Below are 25,373 nucleotides of genomic sequence, written 5' to 3'. Positions count from 1 at the left end.
CAGTCAAGATTCCATTGAGCTAAAATGAGAGAAGTGCAGAAACCCATAATGTATTTTTGTAAGTTTGGGTCCCGGGGAGATACCAAATGTTAGGTCTCGGCTGAAAAGTGTGAGTACCGCTGCTTTATAATAATTATTTATCAACTGTGGTGATAGAGTATTCAGCAAAGGCTCTAGATATCAAACCAGGGACTTTTTCTATTTTTAAATTGAAAGGTGATCTTTCTAATTCAAATTCTGTCTGTGGTACCACTATTCTTGGAGAGCCTGGTTCCCATTACAAAATAAGGTTTTAAAAGCCATTGGTCTGTGACATGCTGGAATGTCTTTAATCGAATACATTTTAATGGCTGATTAAAATTGCATCACGTAGGCGTTATGTCCTGGTTGCATCGGCTAGGAGTGTGTGTGTGCCTGGAGAGCATTATAACACTTGGCATAATGAGGGAGGGGGCGGGGCGGTGGCTGAGGAGCTGCTTGGGAACCGGAAGGTTCCCTGCAGTTCCATCCCATCCCTCAAGAGTTAGTAGTTGGTGTATGAATGTGTGTGTAAATCGGGTGAAAGTAACTCATTATAAAAAAGATTTTGTATGTATCTTGAGCTTGTGAAATGGGACATTGTACGCAATGAGTATACTTTAACTTTTGGTAATTTAACCCATTATGGGCGGGGAACCCCTTTTGGTGTTTTAAGCATTATATTATGCTTTAGCTATTGAAAAATAGCAGATCTACAAGCTCATAGCGCGCCACTCGGTGGCGCGCTATGAGCTTGTAGATCTGCTATTTTTTTAAAGTCGTGAAAATGTGGCGCAATTCTTTTTTTATATATATTTCAGAGCGAATATTTTTAACTAAAATATTGGCTTCTGGGGGGTCCCACTCCCTGGAACTACATATTTTGAGATAATTCTGGGGGTCCTTGACATGAAAAAGGTTGAGCACCACTGACATAGAAACATGGGTTTTTCAGAATTTTTGGGGGATTTTGAAGCCTTTTTTTTATCGATCTAGTCCAAAATGGGTTAAATATATTTTGATACCAATACTTTTACTCAATTTAAAATTGAGTATTTCTACAATGCAGGATTGCAGGGTACTTTTACTTACGTAAAAAAACTTGAGTGCTTTTCCCACCACTGAATGTAATGTAAATGCGCCATATAAATGCACCATTTACCATTTAATCACAGAGGAAGAAATGGAATGTTCCAGTTAACTGATTCTTATGCCTGAATAATGACATCTCTCTCTCTCTCTCTCTCTCTCTCTCTCTCTCTCTCTCTCTTCATCTCTCTCGGCCATCAGATAAAAAAAGGAAGAAAATACAGAAATCCGATATGAAACTGGGGAGGTCCCCTGCAGACTTTTATCAGCACAGAAATAGATAAAAAATGAATGAATTACTTCTTTCCTGTCAGAATATGTGACCTACAGTATACAGTAGTCATAAATCTGTAGCTTGTGTCATGTGTAATCTGGAAGTAAACCATGCCAGTCTGCATCTTCACCCCACACAGTAACATTAACCATTTTACCCAATAAGCCTTGTATACAAGGCTGCTGGGTCGCAAGACACATTTCAGTGTGAACTGACAATAAAGTACTACGTATATCAGAATTCAGACCTGAGGCCGATTCAATAAATGTCTTCCAAAATTCTTCAAAGCGATCGGTGGATGGATCATTGTGAAGAATAATAGATGGAAGCACAGAGAAAACCTGTGTTTAGCAACGATCTGGGGACCGATCGTGGTAGAGATATTAAATATTCTGTGACTACTTAAACGGTAAGGAGGCTTATTTATTTATTTACTCCGGCAGTAAATTGATGTTATGTATGTACAGTATAGAGCGTCGCAGTCCCTCCCCCTTTCAGAACGACGAGTGGCCCAGGAAAGGAATCGCAATGCATTTTTCCCATAGGCTTTTCTTAAAGTATTTATTTAAAGACGGTTACGCCACGGACAAAGCCAACTCGGATCGTGACAAATCATGACAATGAACACAATGTTTTGGGCCGATCAAATAATTTACAAGAAGAAAAACAAAACAAATAGTGTTGTCTCCTGCCTTTATTTTCTTCTTTCTAATGATAGCCACACAACTATTCCACTAGCTCTGGTCCATAGCCTTCTACTGCTTCTACGATTCTGCCCTGCAGTATAAGGCTATGGGACTTTCGGTTTTAAATCTCAAATCGAAATCAGACCAGCCTCTCCTCTTTAGCGCCCTCTACCGATATTGCCCAGAGAACTGCCTCATAGAGAATATTATTATATTTATTTTTATTTATGCTAAAGAGGAGAGGCTGGTCTGATTTCGATTTGAGATTTAAAACCGAAAGTCCCATAGCCTTATACTGCAGGGCAGAATCGTAGAAGCAGTAGAAGGCTATGGACCAGAGCTACTATTCCACAAGCTACGCATGCTAAATAGAGTCTGGAACTACACAACCAGAAAGTCGGGAACGGAAGCTGTCAGCGCTTTGACATTTCTGTGATACATGGACTAGCATGAACAAACGAGGAAGATGGTTGTGAGTGTGACTGTGAATAAGAAAGAATGCGAGAGAGTGAGATTAAATATGTGTTGTTTCCAGTATAGACCGAGACAAGGTTCTGCGGACTAGCTGTGGTATTCAGCATCACAATGTCAAAATTCACGCACACGCACGCACGCACACGCACGAACACAGTCTCTCTCCAGCTCTTGCCGTCACACATGCTGTGTTATTTTTACTGGCCTGCACACACAGTCAGTGTGTGAGATGATTGATTGTAATGACCTGTGATAAACATCAGCTAATGGCTTGGCTGGTGGTGCCGAGGCCCTGGAGCGATGCCAGGGAGAGAGTGGGGTTAAGAAGGGGGAGAGGGGCTTTGTGGCCTGGCACACAGCACACATCTCATGACTGTATTGTATGTATGTACGCCCAGGGATGCAAGGTTGTAAAGACTGGAAAGAATACTGAAGAACAATAGGGACAGAGAAGAAAGAAGAAAGAGAGAGAAGAGGGGAACAATGCGTGAGGTAAAACCTGCAAGGAGGGTTTAAAATCAGCCTCCGAGTTCCACCGAGGTTGAGATGTGTTGTTCAGCGACGCCGACGACGCAACACACAGAAGGAATCAGCACTTCTGGTCAGACGAAGGAGGAGCCAATTTATTTAATTAAAACAATTATATTGGCTGCTCACACAGGTTTCAGTTTGTTAAACTTGGATGTGTTTCCCATTCACTCAGGTCCGCTCATTGCCATGGCAGAAAGATGCAACGTTTCACTGCTCTTCTGTTATGCTCAAACAAGTGACCCTACAGAATTTGGTCTGAGCGTGCGCAAAATGGCCGCACTTGTGTGATATTAATTAATCATATCATATAGTCCACAGAAGTGAACCTTAAAGCCTGTTTTCTCCACTCGCTGTTTTCTGCAAGACATTACTCTATAAGACATATCTCCAAAACTGGGGGGTCAAACTGAACAACCAATATGTCAATTTGAAGCTATGATTCCCTGCTTTCATAGGACATGAAAGAACAAAAAAAATATCCAATGGCAGTCCCTCAGTCAAATTTGGTCACATTTCATTTTCATATTATCATTATGTGTGTCTACAACGATTTCTACGTGGATTTTATAAGATTTTCATAACGTGGAATGTTTTTACAGCAATCTTTACAGCAATACAGCGTAGGTGACGCAGGGGAATTTGCACCACTGCGGGGTCTGATCAGCGTCGGTCGGTCGCCTGGAGGAGGGTGACGAAACATCCAGTGATGCTAAAATGTTTTAACATTCCTCACCAAAGAATCAGTCAATTTTTTGTTTGAGGGGTTGCGTCACCACTCTTGTCTGTTCTTAATGACGTGAATTCATTACTGGTTCAATACCGCGCCTTGACATCTGGCTGGCACCAACGCAGAGAGTTCTGAGATACTGTATGTACGCACAATGCTTGCTAATGATATGCGGTGTGCACTTCCTCTGGGAAGACGGAATATTACACACCTCTCAGGATGAATCAACATGGTTGCCGTGTTCATTCTGGTGTTGGCCTCCAGGTAGCCCCTGAAGATGACAGCACTTTGCATGTGGTGATCTAAAACTCTACATAACACCGGGCGTTGTTGCTGTCAGGCAGAAACCTTGTATCTCCTTTTGTTATCTCTTTTATGTTTGTGGCACAAAAGTAGTGAGAATACCAGATCTATAAGCTCACAATGTCTCACGTTGTGAGCTTCTAGTTATTTTTTGTTGCGTTTTTAAAATAATAATGAAAAAAGGAATGTTTTGTGAGGGTAGGTACCCTCACAAAAAGCACTGGTTTAGAGACGAGGATTACACAGTAATCCTGGTCTCTAAACTGCCTCCCCTTGGCCACACCACCAAATGCCTGATGGAGGGGAAAGGAACTGGTTGGAATAACATGTTCCTTCCATGCGTTACGTCCAGCCGGGAAAACTCCACTGTGTCAGGTGAAAAGAAGCAGCTTGGACTACTCATGCATAGAAGGAAGCATGAGGTCAGTCCGTTGCTCTCCCCATGCAGGTTGGCGGAGGGAGTGTAGAGATCAGGATTTTACATAATTGACACTGGGTGAAAAAATAGGGTTGCAAAATCATGGGATAACATTTTTAAAAGAAATATACAAGGTTTCCACCCGACAGCAACAAATGTAAATGTGTGTGTGTGTGTGTGTGTGTGTGTGTGTGTGTGTGCGTGCGTGCGAGTGAGCATGCAGCTCTGGCAATGCATGACAAGGTATTTGGATAATTATATGATGTACCGTATTCATTTTGTTGATGAAAGATGTGCGTGGGTGTTTGTGCCCGTCATAAAACACACACATTTTATGATGCGTTAGCGTGTGCATGTTCCATGTGTAATGTATGTGTTTTGTGGTAAATAGGTCAGGACATGTTAGATATTCAGAGAGAGAAAGAGAAAGAAAGATTTAGAAAGACAGGTGGCTTCAGGCACTACTTTTAGCAGAACAATGGAACAGAGCTTCTGCTTTCTATATACATAAAAACTCATGCATGACTGTGCACTCATGCGAACACACACACACACACACACGCGCGCGCGATAACATTCACTTTACCCACACCACCAAATGTCTATAGAGCAGTGATTCCAATTCCAAACCGTTTGAAAAGGGGCCATACCGGTATTTTAAAATGAAAATGTGAATTTTATTAAACTACAGTGCAATATCAATAGCCTTTTGTTGGCAGCGTAGCCAACATCTAGGCTCTGAACAAAACAAAAATAATTCAGTCTTTTGATTTTGAACCCATTTTTCACCCGGTGCCAATTAGCCCTTCTCTAAGTCCCTCCCCCAACCCGTCCTTGTCCAATAGGCATGTTAGCAGCGAAGAGACAGGTCAAGCTGCCCTTCTCACCCATTGAGATTAAATTACGGGATTTCTCCATATAAATAATGGATCATTTCAGAAGCAAAACCTTCAAAATGTCTTCTAAATCTAGTCAACCAGGCCTGCAGTAGGCTATGCACTGGGCAAATGTGCATGACATAAATACGAGCAAATGACAGAGGGAGAAATCAACTATTCACGACCACAGCAGCGACGTGCACACATAGACATCAAAAGGGGGCTTGAGCCCCTGCCCTTTTACCCGTCTGAAAAACAGCTGCCCTTTCCAGACCATGAATGCAGCATTTACGGTGAAAGAGATGCAAAAATGCCACTCCTTTCCATGCCATTCCGGAAGGCAGCTTTCAGGAGAAATGCTTTTTTCCAAAGTCTCCTGAACTCATTTTGCGTTGAACAAATTTGTTTAGAAATCCATGTCATACACCACTAGCTAAAGAGTGCTGGGTTGCGACCCGAAAATAGCTCATCTATAAGCTCTCGTGAGCTTGTAGATCAGCTATTTTCGCTATTTTTGTCCAAAAGTGCTGTCTTAACGGGATCCTATAACACTCTGTGCACGTCCCTGCTCCACAGGGAGCATGGAGAGAGGCTGCATTTGTGTCGACATCTGTCACTGGAGAAAAACACACAGCCAACCAACCGGTACAAAGCTATAGTTCACTGAGCCGACACTGGCGCAGTATGTTCAATTATCCGTTTGTGGCAAGTGTAGAATTAAACCTTCTGTCTACAGTACAGTGCAGTATGTTAGAGTAATTAAAAAAACATATTGTTTAAAGGCTTTCACAGAAGTGGTTCTCAAACATTTTGTGCATCTAAATGTTGATAGGAATGCATTTTGTAACCTTTGACCCTTATCTCCAGTGATGGATGAATAATTCATCCATCACTGGGTCAAAGATACACAAAATGTTTGAGAACCACTTCTGTGAGGGGCACGGTGGCACAGTTGGTAGTGCTGTCGCCTCACAGCTAGAAGGTCCTGGGTTTGATTCCCGCTGGGGACACTGTGGGCACTGGCGGCGTGTTCCCTCCTCCGCGTCATCAGTGCCCATACCCGAGGCGGGGGTTGGCGATAGGGCCTTTCTGTGTGGAGTTTGCATGTTCTCCCTGTGTCCCCTAGGGTAGATACCCTCAGAAAAACATGCCGTAATCCTGGTCTCTAAAACTACCTCCCCCTGGCCAGCCGGGGCGCCTGATGGAGGGGAAAGGAACTGGTCGGAATAACGTGTCCCTTCCACGCGCTACGTCCGGCCGGGGAAATTCCCCTCTGTCAGGTGAAAAGAAGCAGCTTGGACTCCTCATGCATAGAAGGAGGCATGAGGTCAGTCCGCTGCCCCCCCAGGTTGGCAGAGGAAGTGTAGCGCCCAGGATTACATTAGATAATTGGCACTGGGTGAAAAGAAAACTGGGTTACAAAATCGTGGGATAAAAATTTAGAAAAAAAAAAAAAAAAGAGAACCACTTCTGTGAAAGCCTTTAAACAATATGTTTTTAATTATAACATACTGCACTGTACTGTAGACAGAAGGTTTAATTCTACACTTGCCACAAACGGATAATTTAACTTACTAAGGAAGAACATTACCCCACAGTCCATCTCTCTCTCTCTCTCTCTCTCTCTCTCTTTCTCTCTCTCTCTCTAGTTGTTCATACTAGCGCTAGTTACAAGGCACCTTAAATATTGACTCCATGAATTCACCGGGGCAATTTATACACCTGCTCATACGTTTTTTAATTGTTATTGTTTTAATTAAGGTGTCTTTATTGTGTATAAATAAGTGTTCTGTACTTGCTTTTCCAGTACACAACACAACCCATGCGTTTTAGCCGGCTGTAAGTAAGTAGCCTTTCCGAGCCATGGGGCCCATAGGGCAGGAGCCTATCTCCTGTTTCTGTAGCGTGAGGCAGCTTGATGTATAAGTCCACCCCCTGGACATGACGCTATTATGTCGCAGGGACTTACCCCCAATCCAACCCTTGATGCTGAGTGTCAAGCAGGGAGGCACTGGGTCCCATTTTTACAGTCTTTGATATGACTATGACCCGGCCGGGGATCGAACGCCCAACCTCCCAGTCTCAGGGAGAACACTCTAACCACAAGGCCACTGAGCTGGTTGTTTTAGGCAGTTCTCATTTCAATATTATGACTATGTTCTTGGCATCATTGAAAATGATGGTCCTGCCCTCAATTATTTCACAGAAAATAAATATAGGCCTAGGTAAAATTTATGAAATTATAATGCTGTGGTTCTCAAACACCAAAGGTAATCAACAAACTAAAATTATATTATGAAAACTGGTCAAACATTTGTCAAATAAAATAAAAAGAATATAGCTGATCTACAAGATGCGAGGCGATGTGAACAAACTAAATCGAGTCCCTCAACTACATTCCAAATGCTTATCAGGCTGGACGTCCCCAGTTCAAATAGGGTATGACCATAATTGGCGCGTGAAAAGATTTAGAACCATTGGTTTAGAACAGCAAACTGTAATGCTAGCCAGTTGGCTGTGCCTGCTGAAACTGCTTTATTGTAACAGTAGCCAGCACGCTGAAACAGAGTACTGTATGTACTGTAGCTATGGTATATAGCACTGACGGCAATATAAATTAAGTACTTCCTCCAGTTCTAGAAGATGTATGGTGAACAATTACAGTAAGCTATAGGCACAAACAAACATGACCTTGACAGTAATACATCAATGCATTCCATTTAATCTCTCTCTCGTCATCTGCCCCCTCGCTCGTTCACTTCTGTTCACTCACATACTGCTTTCCTCTCGATTTTTCCTCCCTCTGTCCCTCAGTCCCATCTGTATCCCCCCCCCCCCCTCTCTCTCTCTGCCTTCATTGGGACAGTAGATTGGATGGGGTAGTGCTTTTAATGGTGATTGACTGACGGTAAGGTGTGTCAGAGCAGCTGCTCCTCACTACTGCTTTCATACATTTGCTTTTGGCATTTGTGTGTGTGTGGGTGTGTGTGTGTGGGAAGTCCACACACACACGTGCACGCACACATATACGCACACACGGAGAACGTACTATTGTGCCGAGTCGTTGAGCTGGTACTCTCGGGCGCGGCTGAAGCACTCCTGGATGCCAGCGTCGGACCACAGACGAATCATGGCTCCCAGCAGCTCCTGGGAGTACGGCTCCGTGTCCTCCATGCGAGTGACCACGTCACACACCATCTTAGCATCCGCCTGCAGGACAGGACAGGACAGGACAGGACAGGAGAGGAGAGGAGAGGCAGCAGGTTAGCATCATGGATGAGAAGCTACAGTAAAGACATATATAGCCCTGGGGGACAGGGGAGCTGTGTTCCTCTGACTGGAACCACTGACAAAGTCAAAAGACAACTTAGTGCACACCTTATGTCTGACCCATTAAGACCTGAGTGAGACCCATTCAAATGCCTTCCAAACCAGTAGTTTCCTGTCAAAGACCCTGATTAATTGATAATTGACAAGGGAATGGAACTAACAAGACGATGGAGCTTTCACAAAGCGTCACAATTTCACAATTTCATCCACTGTTTTACACCTGTGTAAACCTGAAGTTGACTCTGATTCTGACCAGTGTTTCTCAACCTGTGGGCCTGGGGCCCACTGGTGGGCCATGAGGGTCTTGCATGTGGGCCCCCCAAATAATTGGTAAAACACTACGATTTACAATGATAATAATATAACAATATGAAGAAAAAAAAGAATCACACCCGTGTGAAGTGAGGGGCGCTCTTATCATTATACATCATCATCTCATGAACAACTGAATTTATATGATTGGTTAGCGGATTTGCTCATCTATATATGACGTAATTGTTCCTTCATTGTCAATGGCATTTAATGTTTGTGTTGGCACAAATTGACGTCATATTTGACGGACATATGACCTAATTTCACCTTTGATTGTCAATGGCAAATATGAGACGTGTGGGGACAAAAGCTGTATATAGGAGGGGCTAGCGGCCCTCAAATAAATATCCCAAACTAGCCTCACAAACGTGTCACGTTGCATCCGTGACACGTTTGTTGAATACCTATTTTCAGCGCTAGACACCATCGTATGGCAGAGCTTACATCAAGCAATAGTGTCTTTATGCTCAATAAAAAGAAGGTGATGAACAAAAGCATAGCGGCTGTGACACACACGCACACTCGCGCACACACACACACACACACACACACACACACACACACACACACACACACACACACACACACACACACACACACACACACACACACACACACACACACACACACACACACACACACACACACACACAGTGTATCATTTATAGAATTTCAGGCGCTGAACTACTCCATACAATGCAGCAATGTCTAACTTTTCGGTGCTTTAAATGTTGCTTTAAATGCTTTAAATGTTAATTTAACTCAGAGTGTCAAAAAAGACCCAAGGGTACATTTTTACACTCTCAAGAGTTAAGAATGTCAACGCTGGGTACAAACGACTCATTTAGAGTTCTAAACTTAAGCTGTGTCACATAGCTGTGTTTTGTTGTGACCCAAAATCTTTTAGGTCATACCATTCAACTGGGTCAGGCAATGTAACACTTAACACTACAAATTACGAAATTGCTTGTTTTAAAAGCTTTGTCTAAAATGGCCCATCAAGGCAGCAAGATAAAAATACAGCAGAGAGCTATTCTCGTCGGTGTAACACAATCAAACTGGGCCAAGGGGTGTTAAGAATAGAACACAAAAAACTTTTTTAGATAGTTTGTACCGTATCTATTTCCTGCACTACAACAATATAGCACAGATACAGGACAACACTGCAAGAATCCATGCGCTAGCAAAACAAACACACCAGAGTGTAACTCAATAGCATCAAAATCATACAAACTCACTCAAACTACAGGGCAATCAATGTAACAATATATAACAGTGTGTGCTATGGTTTACAGTACACCACCGACAGCTAATATTACCTGCCCTTACTGTATGCCATAGAATCAATACATTTTTATCAATGGAAATTAAACAATACAGTATACTACAGCAGGGGTTCACCAGCAGAGGCCCCTTGTCCCCCTAGTCCTCAAGAGTTACTGTACTACTGTACAGGAGATGTCAATAACAGAATGACCACATGATCAACAGTAATCTAAGTAGTAAATAAAATAAAGTAAATAAAATTAAATTAAAAACAAAGCTATGATGAGTAAAAATATGACAAGAAAGAGAGGGTGGGGGGGGGGGGGGGGGGTTGGTTACGGGTTGGCACCACATTGTTTTTGTTCCCCCACATTAGTTTAGTTTTCGCTAGGATAAAAGATGGATATACCAAGCAATTATTAAACAAAAACCAAACGAAGCAAGTACAACTACAGACATTTGAACACCTCTGGCTGGAGGGAATCATTTTGGAGGAGCACCGGTGCTCTTGGTTTCCGCCCGTGGCTTCCACCGTGGAATTATATGAGATCAAAAAGAGTTGATCCCAGACTCTCAAAGGACAGACTCTGAGCTGCACTGCTGAATTCGGTCGGCAAGGGTATTCAATAGTACGTGTAAACATTGTTGTTAGTGGGAATGAAAACATAGGCAGGCGCACCACCGGAAGGAGGGCTGAGGGCGGAGCAATAAATGCTCCGCTATAAATGGCATTAAATGGGGGTCAGTAGCCTCTGCATGTCAAACTGGGGGTCCTTTTCAAATAGGGTCTTGCCCTGAACATTCATTTCAGGGCAAGACCTCGACCTCGCGCGTGCCGACTCGGCCCCCAGCCTGGTGCCGAAGTCAAAATATGGCCCTTGAGGAAAATTAATTGGGGAACCCTGATGTACAGTATATAGACAATATCTAAGGCAAAAAAAACAACCTATTGTACCGGTATATATCAAATTTCCACCCCACAACCCCGGCTGCCAGACTATCAGTCAATACCTAGCTATGCCGTTCAATCTCCTTCCCTCTGACTTTGTACTGTAGGTAGTAGTACACACACTAATAATACAGTATCTGACCCTTATCTACCCTTCCTCCATCTGTCCTTATAGCCTATCCTCCCACTGGCATTATATTCTCTCTCTCTCTCTCTCTCTCTCTCTCTCTCCATTAGTCACGAAACATCTCTCGGTGCCACCACTTTCATCTCTCTTCATCCTTCAAGAAATCCATGAAATGTGCATATCTGGTTAGGTGTATTTACTTCTGCTTTGGTGTGTGTGTGTGTGTGTGTGTGTGTGTGCATGCGAGAGAGAGAGAGAGTGCATTGCTGTGATTGTCTCCACAGGAAGTGGGTGCGGTACCGACAGCTGCAGTGTGGTCGCACGCATGCACGCACACACACACACGTGTCGTGCACACACAGCACACAGTTCCGTCGACCTGTATTTACCTCAGGGAACGTTTGGTATAAGACACGTGCGTGCCTGTTTCAACACCACCTTGTTTCAGAACAGTATACAGTCACAACCACACCTGGGAATCCATCCAGCACATCTAAAGCAGGGGTTCTCAACCTGTGGGTCGAGAGGTCCCCAAATTATGAAAAATAAATAAATAAATAACTGAATGGCTGGAAAACGGAAATTAAGAGTTTACATAGTACGTGGTGCAGACACACAGATCATGTCTGTGTGTCTGTGTGTCTGTCCCGCTGTGACACCACCCGCCCGCCACCAGAGGGCGCAGCTGTAGCACACACACACACACAAACAACCACACACACACACACACACACACACACAGTGGAAAACTTAAAAAAAAAAAAAAAGTACGTAATTTATTCTAATTGTTGTTATTGCAATTTACGAGCTGCGTTCGCTTCCCGCGTTTGCGCGTCTTACTTATTTTCTCTATTATTATTAAAACATTTTATGGTTTTTTTTGTGGCTTTCGCCTTTATTTTATATATTTCTTTATGGAGGGACAGACAGTAGGCTGACAGGAAATGGGGAGAGAGATGGGGGGGGAAGACATACAGTGAAGGCCGTCGGGATCGGGAGTCGAACCCGCGGCACACTGCAAGACTGGATTGCCAGCCAAGGTGCCTGGACCGCTGAGCCAAGGCCATTTTCTCTATTATTAAGGATATATATAGTTTGAAAAATAATAATTAACATTAACAGCTTCTCTTAAATAAACCCCACAAGTATGACATAAAAGAGTAAACACATTGAATTTTCACCCCAAAGAAAAAGGACAACAGAAAACAAGACAAACAAACCTTAAATACATGATCAGTAAAAGTTGAAAAATAAAAGGCGGACAAAAACAGACAAAACAACAGTACACAACATCCTATATAAAATTAAATAAAAACAAAGGTACATGATACATCCATAATCCAATCCAATACAATCCATACAATCCAATCACAGTATAAGCTACTTTTAAAACAAAAGTCCAGCAGACCTCACTCATCCCCAAGCAGAGACGGATTCAAATTCTGAATGAATTGAAAGAATGGACCCCATATCCTCCCAAACCTATCGGAAGAACCATTCAAGGAGTGTCTAATCTTCTCCAGTTTTACACAGTACAAGGTGTCCTAACCCAATGAGTGTGAGAAGGGGAAGTGGGCGATTTCCAGTTGGTCAGAATTAGTCTCCTCGTTAACAAAGTGACAAAGGCCAAAACATCCCTCTCTGGTTTAGAGAGCGACGGTATTGAGGGAAAAACACCAAACAGGGCCCCCAAAGGTGTGGGCTCCACTCTGCCCGACTATCTTTGATAAGGAATTGAAGATATCGGTCCAATATTTGTGTAGAGAAGGGCAGAGCCAGAACGTATGGATGAGGTCTGCGGGAGCCTGCCGACATCTATCACACTCAGGAGACACATCGTTATATATTCTAGACAACCTGGCCTTGGTGTAGTAGACACGGTGTAGTAATTTACATTGAATAAGAGCATGCCTCGCACAAATAGAGGACCCATGTACCCGATGTAGAATTGTATCCCAAACCTCCTCAGTTATCTCCTCTCCAATATCCACCTCCCAACGAGCCTTTTTAAGGATATTTTTTTAAGTCAGTTTGTACTGGTGGTGGGGAGGGGGTACAAAGCATTTCCGGGGGTCCCCATGCAGCCGTTGAGAACCCCTGATTTAAAGCTACGTGCTACTTCAGAGAGCAGAGGATGTCTCTAACTCTGTCGAATTCTTGTAAATGAAGCCATTCAGACCTGAGGACGTGTATGTGTCGCCTTATAGCTTTTAACCACTTTTAACCTTTTTTTTTTAACTTTAGCTGTTGAAAAGAAGCAGATCTACAAGCTCATCGTGCGCCTACGAACTTGTAGATTTTTGAAAATCGTGAAAATGAGTGCAAATCATTGAATATATATTCTTTCACAGCAAATATTTTTTAACTCAAATCTTTGCTTTTGGGGGGTCCCTGGAACAAGATGTTGGGGGTCGTCGGACTAAAACATAAAATGTTTTGGGTTCTTGACATGAAATAACTGACTTAGGAATCGATTATTAGTCTATAGATTTTCATATTCAACTAAAGTGATTAGTTTTGCACGATGCTTTCTGAGCTTGTAGATCGGCCATTTCTGCCATTTAGAAAAGCATTTTTCTTCAATGATCAATTAAATACATTAGCTGGATTATGTTGCACCTCTAGAGCATTCTTCAACGTCTCCAGGGAGACGTTACAAGATATTCAGGGCTGGGGAAACGTTGACCTTCCACAGTACTTATAAAAGCACCTCCACAGTACAGTACAGTACAGTACAGTACAGTACAGTACAGTACAGTACAGTACAGTACAGTACAGTACAGTACAGTACAGTACAGTACAGTACAGTACAGTACAGTACAGTACAGTACACATCTTTGAGATGTGCAGCTAGGGAGAAATTCTACTGGTAACACAATAGAGCTCTTCATTCAGGGATACTGTATTAAAGTGACGGTTGGTTGGTGCATTTAACCACAAACAAACATACAGCAGAAATACCAGATCTACAGTAAAACATCACCCATTCCTAAAACAGGAATTTAGATTGGCGGTTTGAACTGTATGGCATCTGACACCCAAACTGGCGTGAGGGGGGGGGGGGGGCACAAATAAATATGTAGAACACACATAAATCTGTGTAAAACTTTGCGAATAGGACACCACACTAAAATAAGATAATTCGTCTCGAGCAAAACCAGTCAGAATATTTAATTCAATAAAGCAGAAGTGTTTCTTTCAGTGAGCTGAAACCAGACCCCCTGCCCTATGGATTTCACATTAAAGTCCTTGCTGTCGAGCAGAAAGATTTTTATCTCCATAATTAACTTCCGTGAATTAATGCCTTGCTTCATCATACTACAATGTCAAACAGAAGTAGCAAAAATAGCCAATCTACAAACTCTCAACGACGCACTCTAATTATGTAGATTTCTTGTAAATTAAGCAATGCAGATGTTTAACAATAATGTAACTCTTGACAGTGTAAAATTAAACCAAATGGACCCTTGAAACCAAATGAACCAGCAAGGGTAATTTGCTTTTATGTTACACTCTCAATAGTTAAAGATCTATGAGGGTCCATTTGGTTACCACTGGTGGTCCCCGGACCACTGGTTGAAAAACACTGCTTCCTGTGATGTCATTACCATAGTAGTAGTGTCTAGTTTCTGACAGGTCAAAAGGTCAAGGATCACGGCCTTGGAGTGATTCTCCCTCCCTTAGTTTATTCGCCTAATAGTCTGCTCATCCATCGCGCAAGCGCACGCGCACGCGGACACGCGCACACACACACACACACACACACACACACACACACACACACACACACACACACACACACACACACACACACACACACACACACACACACACACACACACATTTAAAAGGGCCATACCAGTACTCTGGCATATTTTGCATATTGACTACAATGAGTGGTCATCGATATATCCGATTATCCGTATGGACAAATGTGTCTGTGGCAAAGATTTGTCCTTGTCCGTGGCAAATGTTAGATTTTGTTATTACAAAACATCAAATGTTAGATTTAGAAAAAATCCTAACCCTTGTTCCAGGGACCCCCAGATCAAAGATTTGAGTAAAAAATATTCACAAAAAATAGCAGATATACAAGCTCATAGAGCGGCACCAAATGAAACGATATGAGCTTGTATATCTGCCATTTTTGAAAAGCATGTCCTATAGGCTAACTGTATGTAGAGCTAAAATCTAAAATGACACAGATGCTTTCCCAGTTGTAATGGGTTAACTCTGAGTGTAAAAAGGGACGCAAAGGGACAGTCATGGGTCGATTTGGGTCTACGGACTACTTGAAGATGGAGTGCCGGGATTTTTTTACCACCCTACAACATGATCATCTGGTATTATTGCGACTGCAGGTCGCATTTACTATGAAATGGAACATTTCCCGTCAGTAACTCAATATTCCCATACATGGGAATGCCCCCAAATAAGCCCAGGTCTCGTGACATCACGTGACATCATCAGGGATGGAGCAATTAAGCCCATATATGGAGATCCCTGATGTCGTCAATATTGGCCAGCAACTCTACATCTGACCTCAAACCCTTAGATCTCCATATACAGTATGGATACATGTCAGAACCTGTTCTGACATTCCATATGTTGATCCTTCCCCATCCATGCTTCCTCTTCGATGTCTCCCTTTTGACTGATACCTGTCCATTTTAAACTCTAGACAGGCCTGCCCAAAAGTTATCAGTGCCGCCACGCCCGGCAGCCGGCGAAAACTAGAGTTCACAACAGGCCCGGAAATGAAGGCCCGGTCCTACCTGGGCCCTCATCAAACCCTGTACACTCAAGAGAATGTCCCCGCTATACCATCATGATTTTTTCATTGGCACGTTTAACTGTTAAGGTTTCAGCCTCCAGGAAGAAACCCTAAATACAAAGGGAAGACATCATTGCACATACAGTAACAACCTCACAGAGGCGTTGTGCCAACTGTGGCTATATCTGCAACCTGACAGTGAATAGGCAATCATCTCTTTGTGCCGGAGTAATCATCCCTCCATCATCCTGTCCATCTGTCTTCTCTCTGTCTCCCTTAAAATATCTACCACCCCTCTCTCCCCTTTTCACTGCTCTCTCTCTCCTCAATAGCCTCATCATCATCACAGAGTATACAGTCAAATTATGTCATTCATCAAGACAAGTATTTTTCTATTTGTACGTCTTTAAATGTTCTGATGAATTGAAAATGGTGGACCCTGATGTAAACAAGTCGTGTGCTTTTCATGGTGTCGTCCACAAAGTAATAGTTTTTGTATTTACTTGAAATGTACCCATTCTGTGTACTGTGAAATAAAAATTCACAGTACATCCGTGGTGGAAAGTAACTAAGTACACATTTAATCAAGTATTGCAAAGAAAAGATACCTCAAATTTGTACTTACTGTAAAGTAAGTACAAATTTGAGGTATCTTTTCTTTACTGAAGTTTTTGCCAGTTTTCAGTACTTTTACCTCAACTACTCTCAGAGGCAAATGTTGTACTATTTCTCCTCTACAATAATTTGAAAACTTTAGTTACTAGTTACTTTGTAGATTTAGATTATTATTACAAAACACAACACGCCACAGGCTTGGAGATCTGCAAATGATCTTCAAATGATTTGTATACATATTGAACTTGTGAAATGGGATATTCTGCATAATGAGTACTTTTACTTTTGGTACTTTACGTTATAGTATTGTCATACATACTATAACTTTACATTATAGTATGACACTTTTGTGGTGTTGATACTTTTACTTAAATAAAAGAAATTGTCCATCCATCCACCCACCCACCCATCCATCCCCCCAGCCATCCACCCACCTTACCACACGCACACACATGATCACGCACGCATGCACACACACACACACACACACACACACACACACACACACACACACACACAGGGAGAGACTCCAGGGAATTAATCTAATGTCTACAAAGTGTGACATTTAAGCTTTGAACCCGACCAGGGATACCCCAGGAAATCCAATACAGCAATTTGCGCACACACACACACACACACACACACACACACACACACACACACACAATAGAACATGCATACATTTCATTGTTTAGTGTGATAAGGTCACACAGTGACCTTATCAAAATGACGTGTTATTACGGGGAACATTCTGCCGGCTGATAAAAACTTTATTCCTCCGCCCGTTCTCATTAGTCATTGCACATCTCCAGCTGTGTCAAGTAACTAAGTACATTTACTTAAGTAGTACTGCTTCATTCCCAGAAGGTGAAAAAAGCAGACTTGCAAAGAAAAAGATTCCAAGGCACCCCGTCTTAAGATGAACAAATATAAATATAACCCATCTATAAGAGCCACTGGCGGATTCCTGTAGCTATTTTAAGTTAGTAGTTACTTTGTAGATTTTACAAAACATACTATAAACCACTTCAGCCCTATATACATTTCGGCCGTTATCTACAAAAGAACCTCATTAATTTTATTAATAAGATTCCCATATAATGGACTCTGATCAAATGCAACCAGTTTAATGAGGGCACATTTTTCTATTTTTTTTTTAATTTTGTCAGAAGATCTTATCGGGATGACAGGACAATTATTTTTTCGTACTTTTTTCGTTACAGTACTGTAGAAACCAGAACTCGGTTTGGCTCCTACCCTTTTTTAGTCCATTTCTTACCGGGTTGCTTCTGTGTTTATTCCTACTAACAACAACACAATGTGTTTGGGGCAGTGCTGCTGAGAGATTGAAGTGAGTTGAAGTGTATAACTATGTTCAGTGTTGGGCGTATCAGCAGGCCTGGAGTTTTATTGATTTAAGGGTCAAGGCCACTTGGAGTATAGTCAATCTTTTTGAGGGAACAAAGGCCATGAAATAAAACAATAATCTTAATGAATTGAATTTAAGAGTTAAGGATGATTTCATGGCCCAGGCCGTAGCGTAACGGTCTGGGCACCGGACTGGTGATCCAGTCGCGGTGTGCCGCGGGTTCGACTCCCGGACCCGACACGGCCTTTACCGCATGTCATCCCCCCATCTCTCTCCTGTTTCCTGTCAGCCTACTTTCTATCCCTTAAAAAATCAATAAAGGCGTAAGCCGCAAAAAATATCTTAAAAAAAAAAAGGATGATTTCATTTTAAACTATTGGCAAAGAAACATTTCAGAATTCAGAATCTCCATAAGACACTGGTGTGTAAAAAACATATTGACAGGAGAGAACCAAAGAAGAAAACACCGCCTTCATGGACTCCATGAAATTCCTGCCGTGGTAACCAGATTACCTTTTTCAAGTAACGAGTAAACTAATGCTTTTAAATTAAGAGTATTCAGCTAAACCAGATTAAAAGTTAAGACTCTTGACAGTCGCCGTGATGTAATCTGTACATTAATATTATTACTGGAAGGTTGACATGAAACTATTAAACTACAATAGGGAATTCTCCTTCAGTTCCTAAGGTTGACATGAAACTATTAAACTACAATAGGGAAGTTCTCCTTCAGTTCCTAAGCCTGACATGAAACTATTAAACTACAATAGGGAACTTCTCCTTCAGTTCCTACGGTTGACATGAAACTATTAAACTACAATAGGGAACTTCTCCTTCAGTTCCTAAGGTTGACATGAAACTATTAAACTACAATAGGGAACTTCTCCTTCAGTTCCTAAGCCTGACATGAAACTATTAAACTACAATAGGGAACTTCTCCTTCAGTTCCTAAGCCTGACATGAAACTATTAAACTACAATAGGGAACTTCTCCTTCAGTTCCTAAGGTTGACATGAAACTACTAAACTACAATAGGGAACTCTCCTTCAGTTCCTAAGGTTGACATGAAACTATTAAACTACAATAGGGAACTTCTCCTTCAGTTCCTAAGGTTGAAATGAAACTATTAAACTACAATAGGGAACTTCTCCTTCAGTTCCTAAGGTTGAAATGAAACTATTAAACTACAATAGGGAACTTCTCCTTCATTTCCTAAGGTTGACATGAAACTATTAAACTACAATAGGGAACTTCTCCTTCAGTTCCTAAGCCTGACATGAAACTATTAAACTACAATAGGGAACTTCTCCTTCATTTCCTAAGGTTGACATGAAACTATTAAACTACAATAGGGAACTTCTCCTTCAGTTCCTAAGCCTGACATGAAACTATTAAACTACAATAGGGAACTTCTCCTTCAGTTCCTAAGGTTGACATGAAACTATTAAACTACAATAGGGAACTTCTCCTTCAGTTCCTGAGCCAAGTGGCTGGAGGAGAAGACGATCCTGTTTCATCCCGCTTTACAAACAAAGACAAATACATTGATTTGTGATCCAATCCTGTGTTGTTTGTCCTTCCCCTTCTTCTCTGCCTAGCTCCCTAGGTCCTCATCATTCTTCCCTGCCAGGCTCCCTAGGTCCTCATCTACTTCATTCAAGACAGCAGAGCGCTGCGGTCCGGCAGAAAGTAACCTCATATCTAATTTCATTACATTTTTGTTTTATTTGTATGAATTAATTCAAGACAGCAGAGCGCTGCGGTCCGGCAGAAAGTAACCTCATATATACATAATTTAACTTTTTAATGAATTAAACACCCTTCATACAAGAGTGTCACACAAGAAGTAGTGAAAACAGCCGATTATACAAGCTCACGGCGTGTTCAGTATTGTATTGTCTTTTGTTTGAATAGTAATAAAAGGGAAAGGTTTTGGACATCCAAGGTTTCCACCCAACGGCTATAAGAGCACTGAAATGAATCTAGGAGACAGCGCTGTGACTGCCCAGCTAACATTGCCCCGCTAGGTACCGCCTCCCGCTGTCTATTTCATCGCGTTGCACGCCCGGTCGCGCTTGGCCATCGCGCCTCTCTCTTCACGTCAAGCGATCGCGCTCATTTACATTTTTAATGCCTCGTGAATTTACAGTGATGTACAGCCCCTCCTCACGCTGACGTAAGGCTTGCCTCCCCCGCCCGACTCTCTCTCTCTCTCTCTCTCTCTCTCTCTCTCTCTCTCTCTCTCTCTCTCTCTCTCTCTCTCTCTCTCTCAGACAAGGATGTGCTGCGCATCGTATGTATAAATAAATCAATAATAATAATATATTTTGTAGGATTATTTATTATTAAGATTATTTTTTAACTATTATTGAATATAATTAAGTGGATTCTTCTTATTATTATATTCTTCTTCTTCTTCTTCTTCTTCTTCTTCTTCTTCTTCTTCTTCTTCTTATTCTTCTTATTCTTATTCTTATTCTTATTATTATTATTATTTTCTCATCATCATTCAACACTTTAATGTGCCGGTTGGTGTTAGTGTACCGGCATGCATTGCACTGCAGGCTGCCCGCCACTAGACGACGGCCAGTTGTGTTGTTATTGTTGAGTCGACGGAGCGGAGTAGACGAGGAAGACAAAGTTGGCAATAAATGCTTCTATTCACCGTTTTTCTCCGGAGAAATTCAGTTGAAAGGTCAGTGTATTTTTATATCTGATGTATACTGTATACTGTGTAGTGTAATTGCACGTATTAGAATAGTTTTGATCTTTATCTGTTATCTGTTTATCTGATTAGCTAGCTCGCTAGCTAGCTAGCTAATCAGATAACTAGCTAATCTATTGTTTGGACGGCGTTAGCAAACCCCAATGCTTAAAAACATCTAGCTCCGTTGGAAAGAGAGAAAGCTACTGCAGCTTAAGCGTTATGGACGGTGGAGCCATTTCTTTTACTCTTACAGTTATTTGGTGTGAACCACTGAATTAAGTAATTCCTTTTTTAAACTGAACGTTGTCTTTTCCTGTCTCTAAACTTCTCAGGACTGGACTGGAACCCTGCGTTCTCTACCGCCCTGACCTGGTTTCTACTACAGTTACATCATGGCAACAACAGCAGCAGCTACATAACAAGGTTAAGCCATATATTTTGTGTAACTTCTGTATATATTGGCCTTTGGATCCTGCTGAAAATAGCCGATCTACAAGCTCTCTTGCCTCAAGTTTGCAATGAGTAACTGTGTACCATTGTTAATTTGTTACCATCATGACATTTTAAATGACTGAGGTGTAGAAGGGAGATGGATTTGTATTAAACTAGTGGATGTACAGGCAATTATGTTTTGCAGAAAAAGTTGACTGCACTTTTTTCATTGTATTTTCTCTTTTTACTTTGCAGATGCAGTCATGAAATTCTACCATGAAGCAAGATAGGGTGACCGTGGACACAACCTGGGACAGAGCCGGAGACATTGGACAGGGCGCCTTCTGGAACTTCTGCTGGGGGCCACCACCAGTCAGGCTTCATAAAGCTCCTCAAACGTTGGTCCGTGGCTTAAATGCTGAATAACCTTGGCATGAAAATGGTTTAAACCCACCGCTATAGGGGTTTCCAAATGGACTCTTGATGCTGCACGATTTATTGCTCAAAGGTGAATCTCGATTTCCCTCCAAGAATTGAGGGGTCTCAGGCCTGCTATACCGGGATAAAAGTTTGGTTTTGAAATGTGAATGGAGTTTAAGTTATTACTTTTTTTCCCCCTGAAAAGTTTAACAAATATTGCGTGCCTATTATGTGTTCTGTCTATTGCTGTGTAACTGTTATTGCAACATTACTGGGCCTATATAACTAACATAACTACTCCACACAGAATAGACTTGGTGTTTTATAGACTTAAGAAATTAAACTTGAACTGATTCTACAAAATGTCTTCTAAATCCTCGCAGACTTTAGTTTAGCCACATTTTCACAAATAGCAAATCTACAAGCTTGTGAGCTTGTAGATCTGCCAACAATCTAACGGCTTTTACAATTATGGTTAAAGTGTTTAAATGTTATGACTGTTTTCTGAAAAACCTAGACTCCAATCTGAAAATATGTTGTTCCAGGGACCGCGCTACGAGCTTGTAGGTCTATTTTGTTTTATCCTGAAAATGTGCAAATCTTTGAATATATATTATTTCAGAGCAAACGTTTTTAACTCATCTTTGCTTCTGGGTAGTCCCTGGAACAACATATTTTCAGATTTCATAATATTTCTGGGGTCCTTGACATGACATAATTTGAGAACCACTGATATAGAAACATAACTTTTTCAGAAAACTGTGGAATTGTGGACAATCTTATCCAACAATGTTCTGGTGGTTTCAGGAAAGTTGGTGTTTTACTGTTTTATATATTTTAGGAGCCAGTGGTTCTCAAAGTGTGGTCCTAAAGTGCATTCTCAGCAAAATGGCATAAAAATCAACCACTTGTATTCTAAACTTGTCTGTTTTAAAATATTTCCATGTTTTTTTAATGTTTATGTGACTATTTATGTTTAACATGGCTGTCTAAATGTTTTCATTGTAACCTTTCTTTTTTCCTAATAAAGAAACAAAATGAAGTATACATTTGCTGCTTTATTATGTTTCTATAAATATGTGGGAGGGAGGTGAGCATGGGGGAGGATCGAGGGGTCGCAATATATATGGGGGGGGTGTCATAAGACAGCTTCACGCTGTCCTGCTGCTGCCGTCCGTAGCTGACGTTCGAGTCGCGGCAGAGAAGCGGGGCGCCGGCTACACGCGCGTCGGGGCGCGCGGCCCACGCTGATCAAGAACGACTCACCCACGTCGCGTCACGCGCCCGGCGGAGGACACGATCTGCGGCGCGCGGGGACCGCCTCACGTCGGCGGCGCGCCATAACTTGCTAGCTGGGTGGTAGCAGAGGGGGGGGGGCTGATCAATTACATTAATAAAACAACAGCAAACTGACGAATTAAAGTCTCTGTTGACTGTGTGTGTGTGTGTGTGTGTGTGTGTGTGTGTGTGTGTGTGTGTTCAAGAGACAAAGACAGACGGGTGAAGTGAGAGAGGCAAAGGAAAGGCAGGGTGATTAAGCCAATGCTTTGTGTGGTCGCTTAAATCCATCTGGTAGACTATACTACCGTGCTAATTCTACTTTCCCTCCAGAGACCTTGTAAGGGATAATGCTAAACTGTTTTATCTGATCAGATTACTGAAGTACAAGTACAATTACTATGTGAAATTAAGCTGGTTTTGTTCAAAAATATCTATCTCCTTTTTACTATTTATTTCTTAAACGAAGCAATTAAATACTGCTTCATCAAAGTTGGCATTGTGACTTTTATATTATTGTCGGATACCAATCCAGGTGAATATTTGTGTGATAGGATTCTTTTTATATAAGTTTTTTTATATTAACCACTTGAACCTTAGTATCCATATTCTGGCGCAAACAGTAACCGAAAATGAGAAGGGTACGGTAAGTTTGTAGATCTGATATTAAGTTTTGAGGGTTTTAAGTGGCTAAATTAATCCAACATTAATAGAGCAGACGAACAAACAAAGAAACACTGATGACAGTATAGATCAGGGTTCCCCAATAGGCGGCCCGCGGGCCATTTGCGGCCCACAGAGCGCCCCCTTGTGGCCCATGAAAGAATTTCGCTAGTCAAAATATGGCCCTTGAGGAAAATTAATTGGGGAACCCTGGTATAGATAGTCAAACATGTCTATGAAGCTATTTATGAATTCTATACAAATGTTTAATCTGCAACACAATTCTATACAGCATGTAGGGTAGGAGGGGTCCCTGCTTCATCTCTCTCTCTCTCTCTCTCTCTCTCTCTCTCTCTCAGTTAAAGGGGCCCTTGGCCTGAAAAAACGTTGGTGTTGTAAGTCTGTCACTCTTTTGTGCAGAAACACGTTGCACTGTATAAGAGAAGAAAAGAACATGGCCATCAATATGCTGCTTTCTGAGCGTCCTTGAGGTGGGAGCTCTACCCCTTCTGTCCGTGCTTACTGGGAGGAGCCATGCATGTGTGTGTGTTTGTTCTTGAGAAAGAGAGAGAGATGTGTATGTGTGTGTGTGTGTGTGTGTGCGCGCACGTGCATGCGTGCATGTATGTGTGTGTGTGTGTGTGTGTGTGTGTGTGTGTGTGTGTGTGTGTGTGTGTGTGTGTGTGTGTGTGTGTGTGTGTGTGTGTGTGTGTGTGCGTGAGTGGCCTCCCAGTGTAAAGTGCTGGGCAGGGGGCCATAGGGACACTTAGAACCCCAATGCCTCGCCAAGCCAAGGATGCTGTCTAAATGAACATACTGGAAGACATCAAGTCTGCGTGCGTTTGAGTGAGTGAGTGTGCATGTGTGTGTGTGTGTGTGTGTGTGTGTGTGTGTGTGTGTGTGTGTGTGCATGTGTGTGTGTGCATGTGTGCGTGTCCAGTTCAACATCAGTGTGAAAGGTCACTATAGTATAAGAACAGAGATGACCCTGAACTGTTGGCCTGGCAGCTTTGGTTGTCAAGGCAACCCCCGGCATAAAGTACCCATGCTTTCTTATACTTACAGCTGTGCTCCGGTGTCATGCACAGAAAATAGCGGATCTACAAACTCACAGCGCGGCGCACCACAACAGGTTGCGAGCTTGTAGATCTGCTAGTTCCGGTGCACGAAAACTCAATCCTAACCCTCAGTTGGACCTTTTATGTAACTATCCTTATGCTACAATGTCAGTACACGCACACACACACACACACACACACACACACACACACACACACACACACACACACACACACACACACACACACACACACACACACACACACACACACACACACACACACACACACACACACACACACACACACACACACACACACACACACACACACACACGAAGACCAATAGGAATCCTTCCGATGCCAAACAGCCACTCTACCTGCATTCTTAATTTACACTCTCTTAAGGATTTGCCGTTCTATAAAAACAAATGATCATTAGCTTGCTGCTGTGGATTAGAAAGGCTGGAATGGTCTGGACTGATGCATGTGCATGCAGTAGAGAGAGAGAGAGAGAGAGAGAGTCCCTGTTTTATTACTATTTAAAAAGTTATAAAAAAATAGCCAATCTACAAGCTCAGTCAAAATTGGACTGAGTCACAACGTGATCTACACAGCTTACCATCCCTCTCTCTTTCTCTCTCCATCTGTCAACCCTCCATCTCTCCTCTCTGT

The 25,373-nt window shown here is 42.1% G+C and overlaps 1 protein-coding gene across 2 annotated transcripts in view; it reads right to left on the bottom strand.

Moving 5' to 3' along the window:
• The window catches only part of LOC310857628 (guanine nucleotide-binding protein G(o) subunit alpha), a 176,450-nt gene that overhangs the window by 51,560 nt on the left and 99,517 nt on the right, over nt 1–25,373 (bottom strand). For both annotated transcript variants that reach the window (XR_014569160.1, XM_083763378.1), the window contains exon 4: nt 8,448–8,608. Coding sequence is in view for 1 of the 2 variants with exons in the window: in XM_083763378.1 (XP_083619504.1) it covers nt 8,448–8,608 (161 nt within the window). In the remaining variant the exon portion in view is untranslated. The remainder of the gene's footprint in view (nt 1–8,447; nt 8,609–25,373) is intronic.

This window comes from Protomyctophum parallelum (assembly GCF_964188405.1).
Source record: "Protomyctophum parallelum genome assembly, chromosome: 4".
NCBI classification, from domain to species: domain Eukaryota; kingdom Metazoa; phylum Chordata; class Actinopteri; order Myctophiformes; family Myctophidae; genus Protomyctophum; species Protomyctophum parallelum.
Note: the sequence above shows the minus strand (reverse complement) of the source record. Positions and strands in the feature narration are given on the sequence as shown.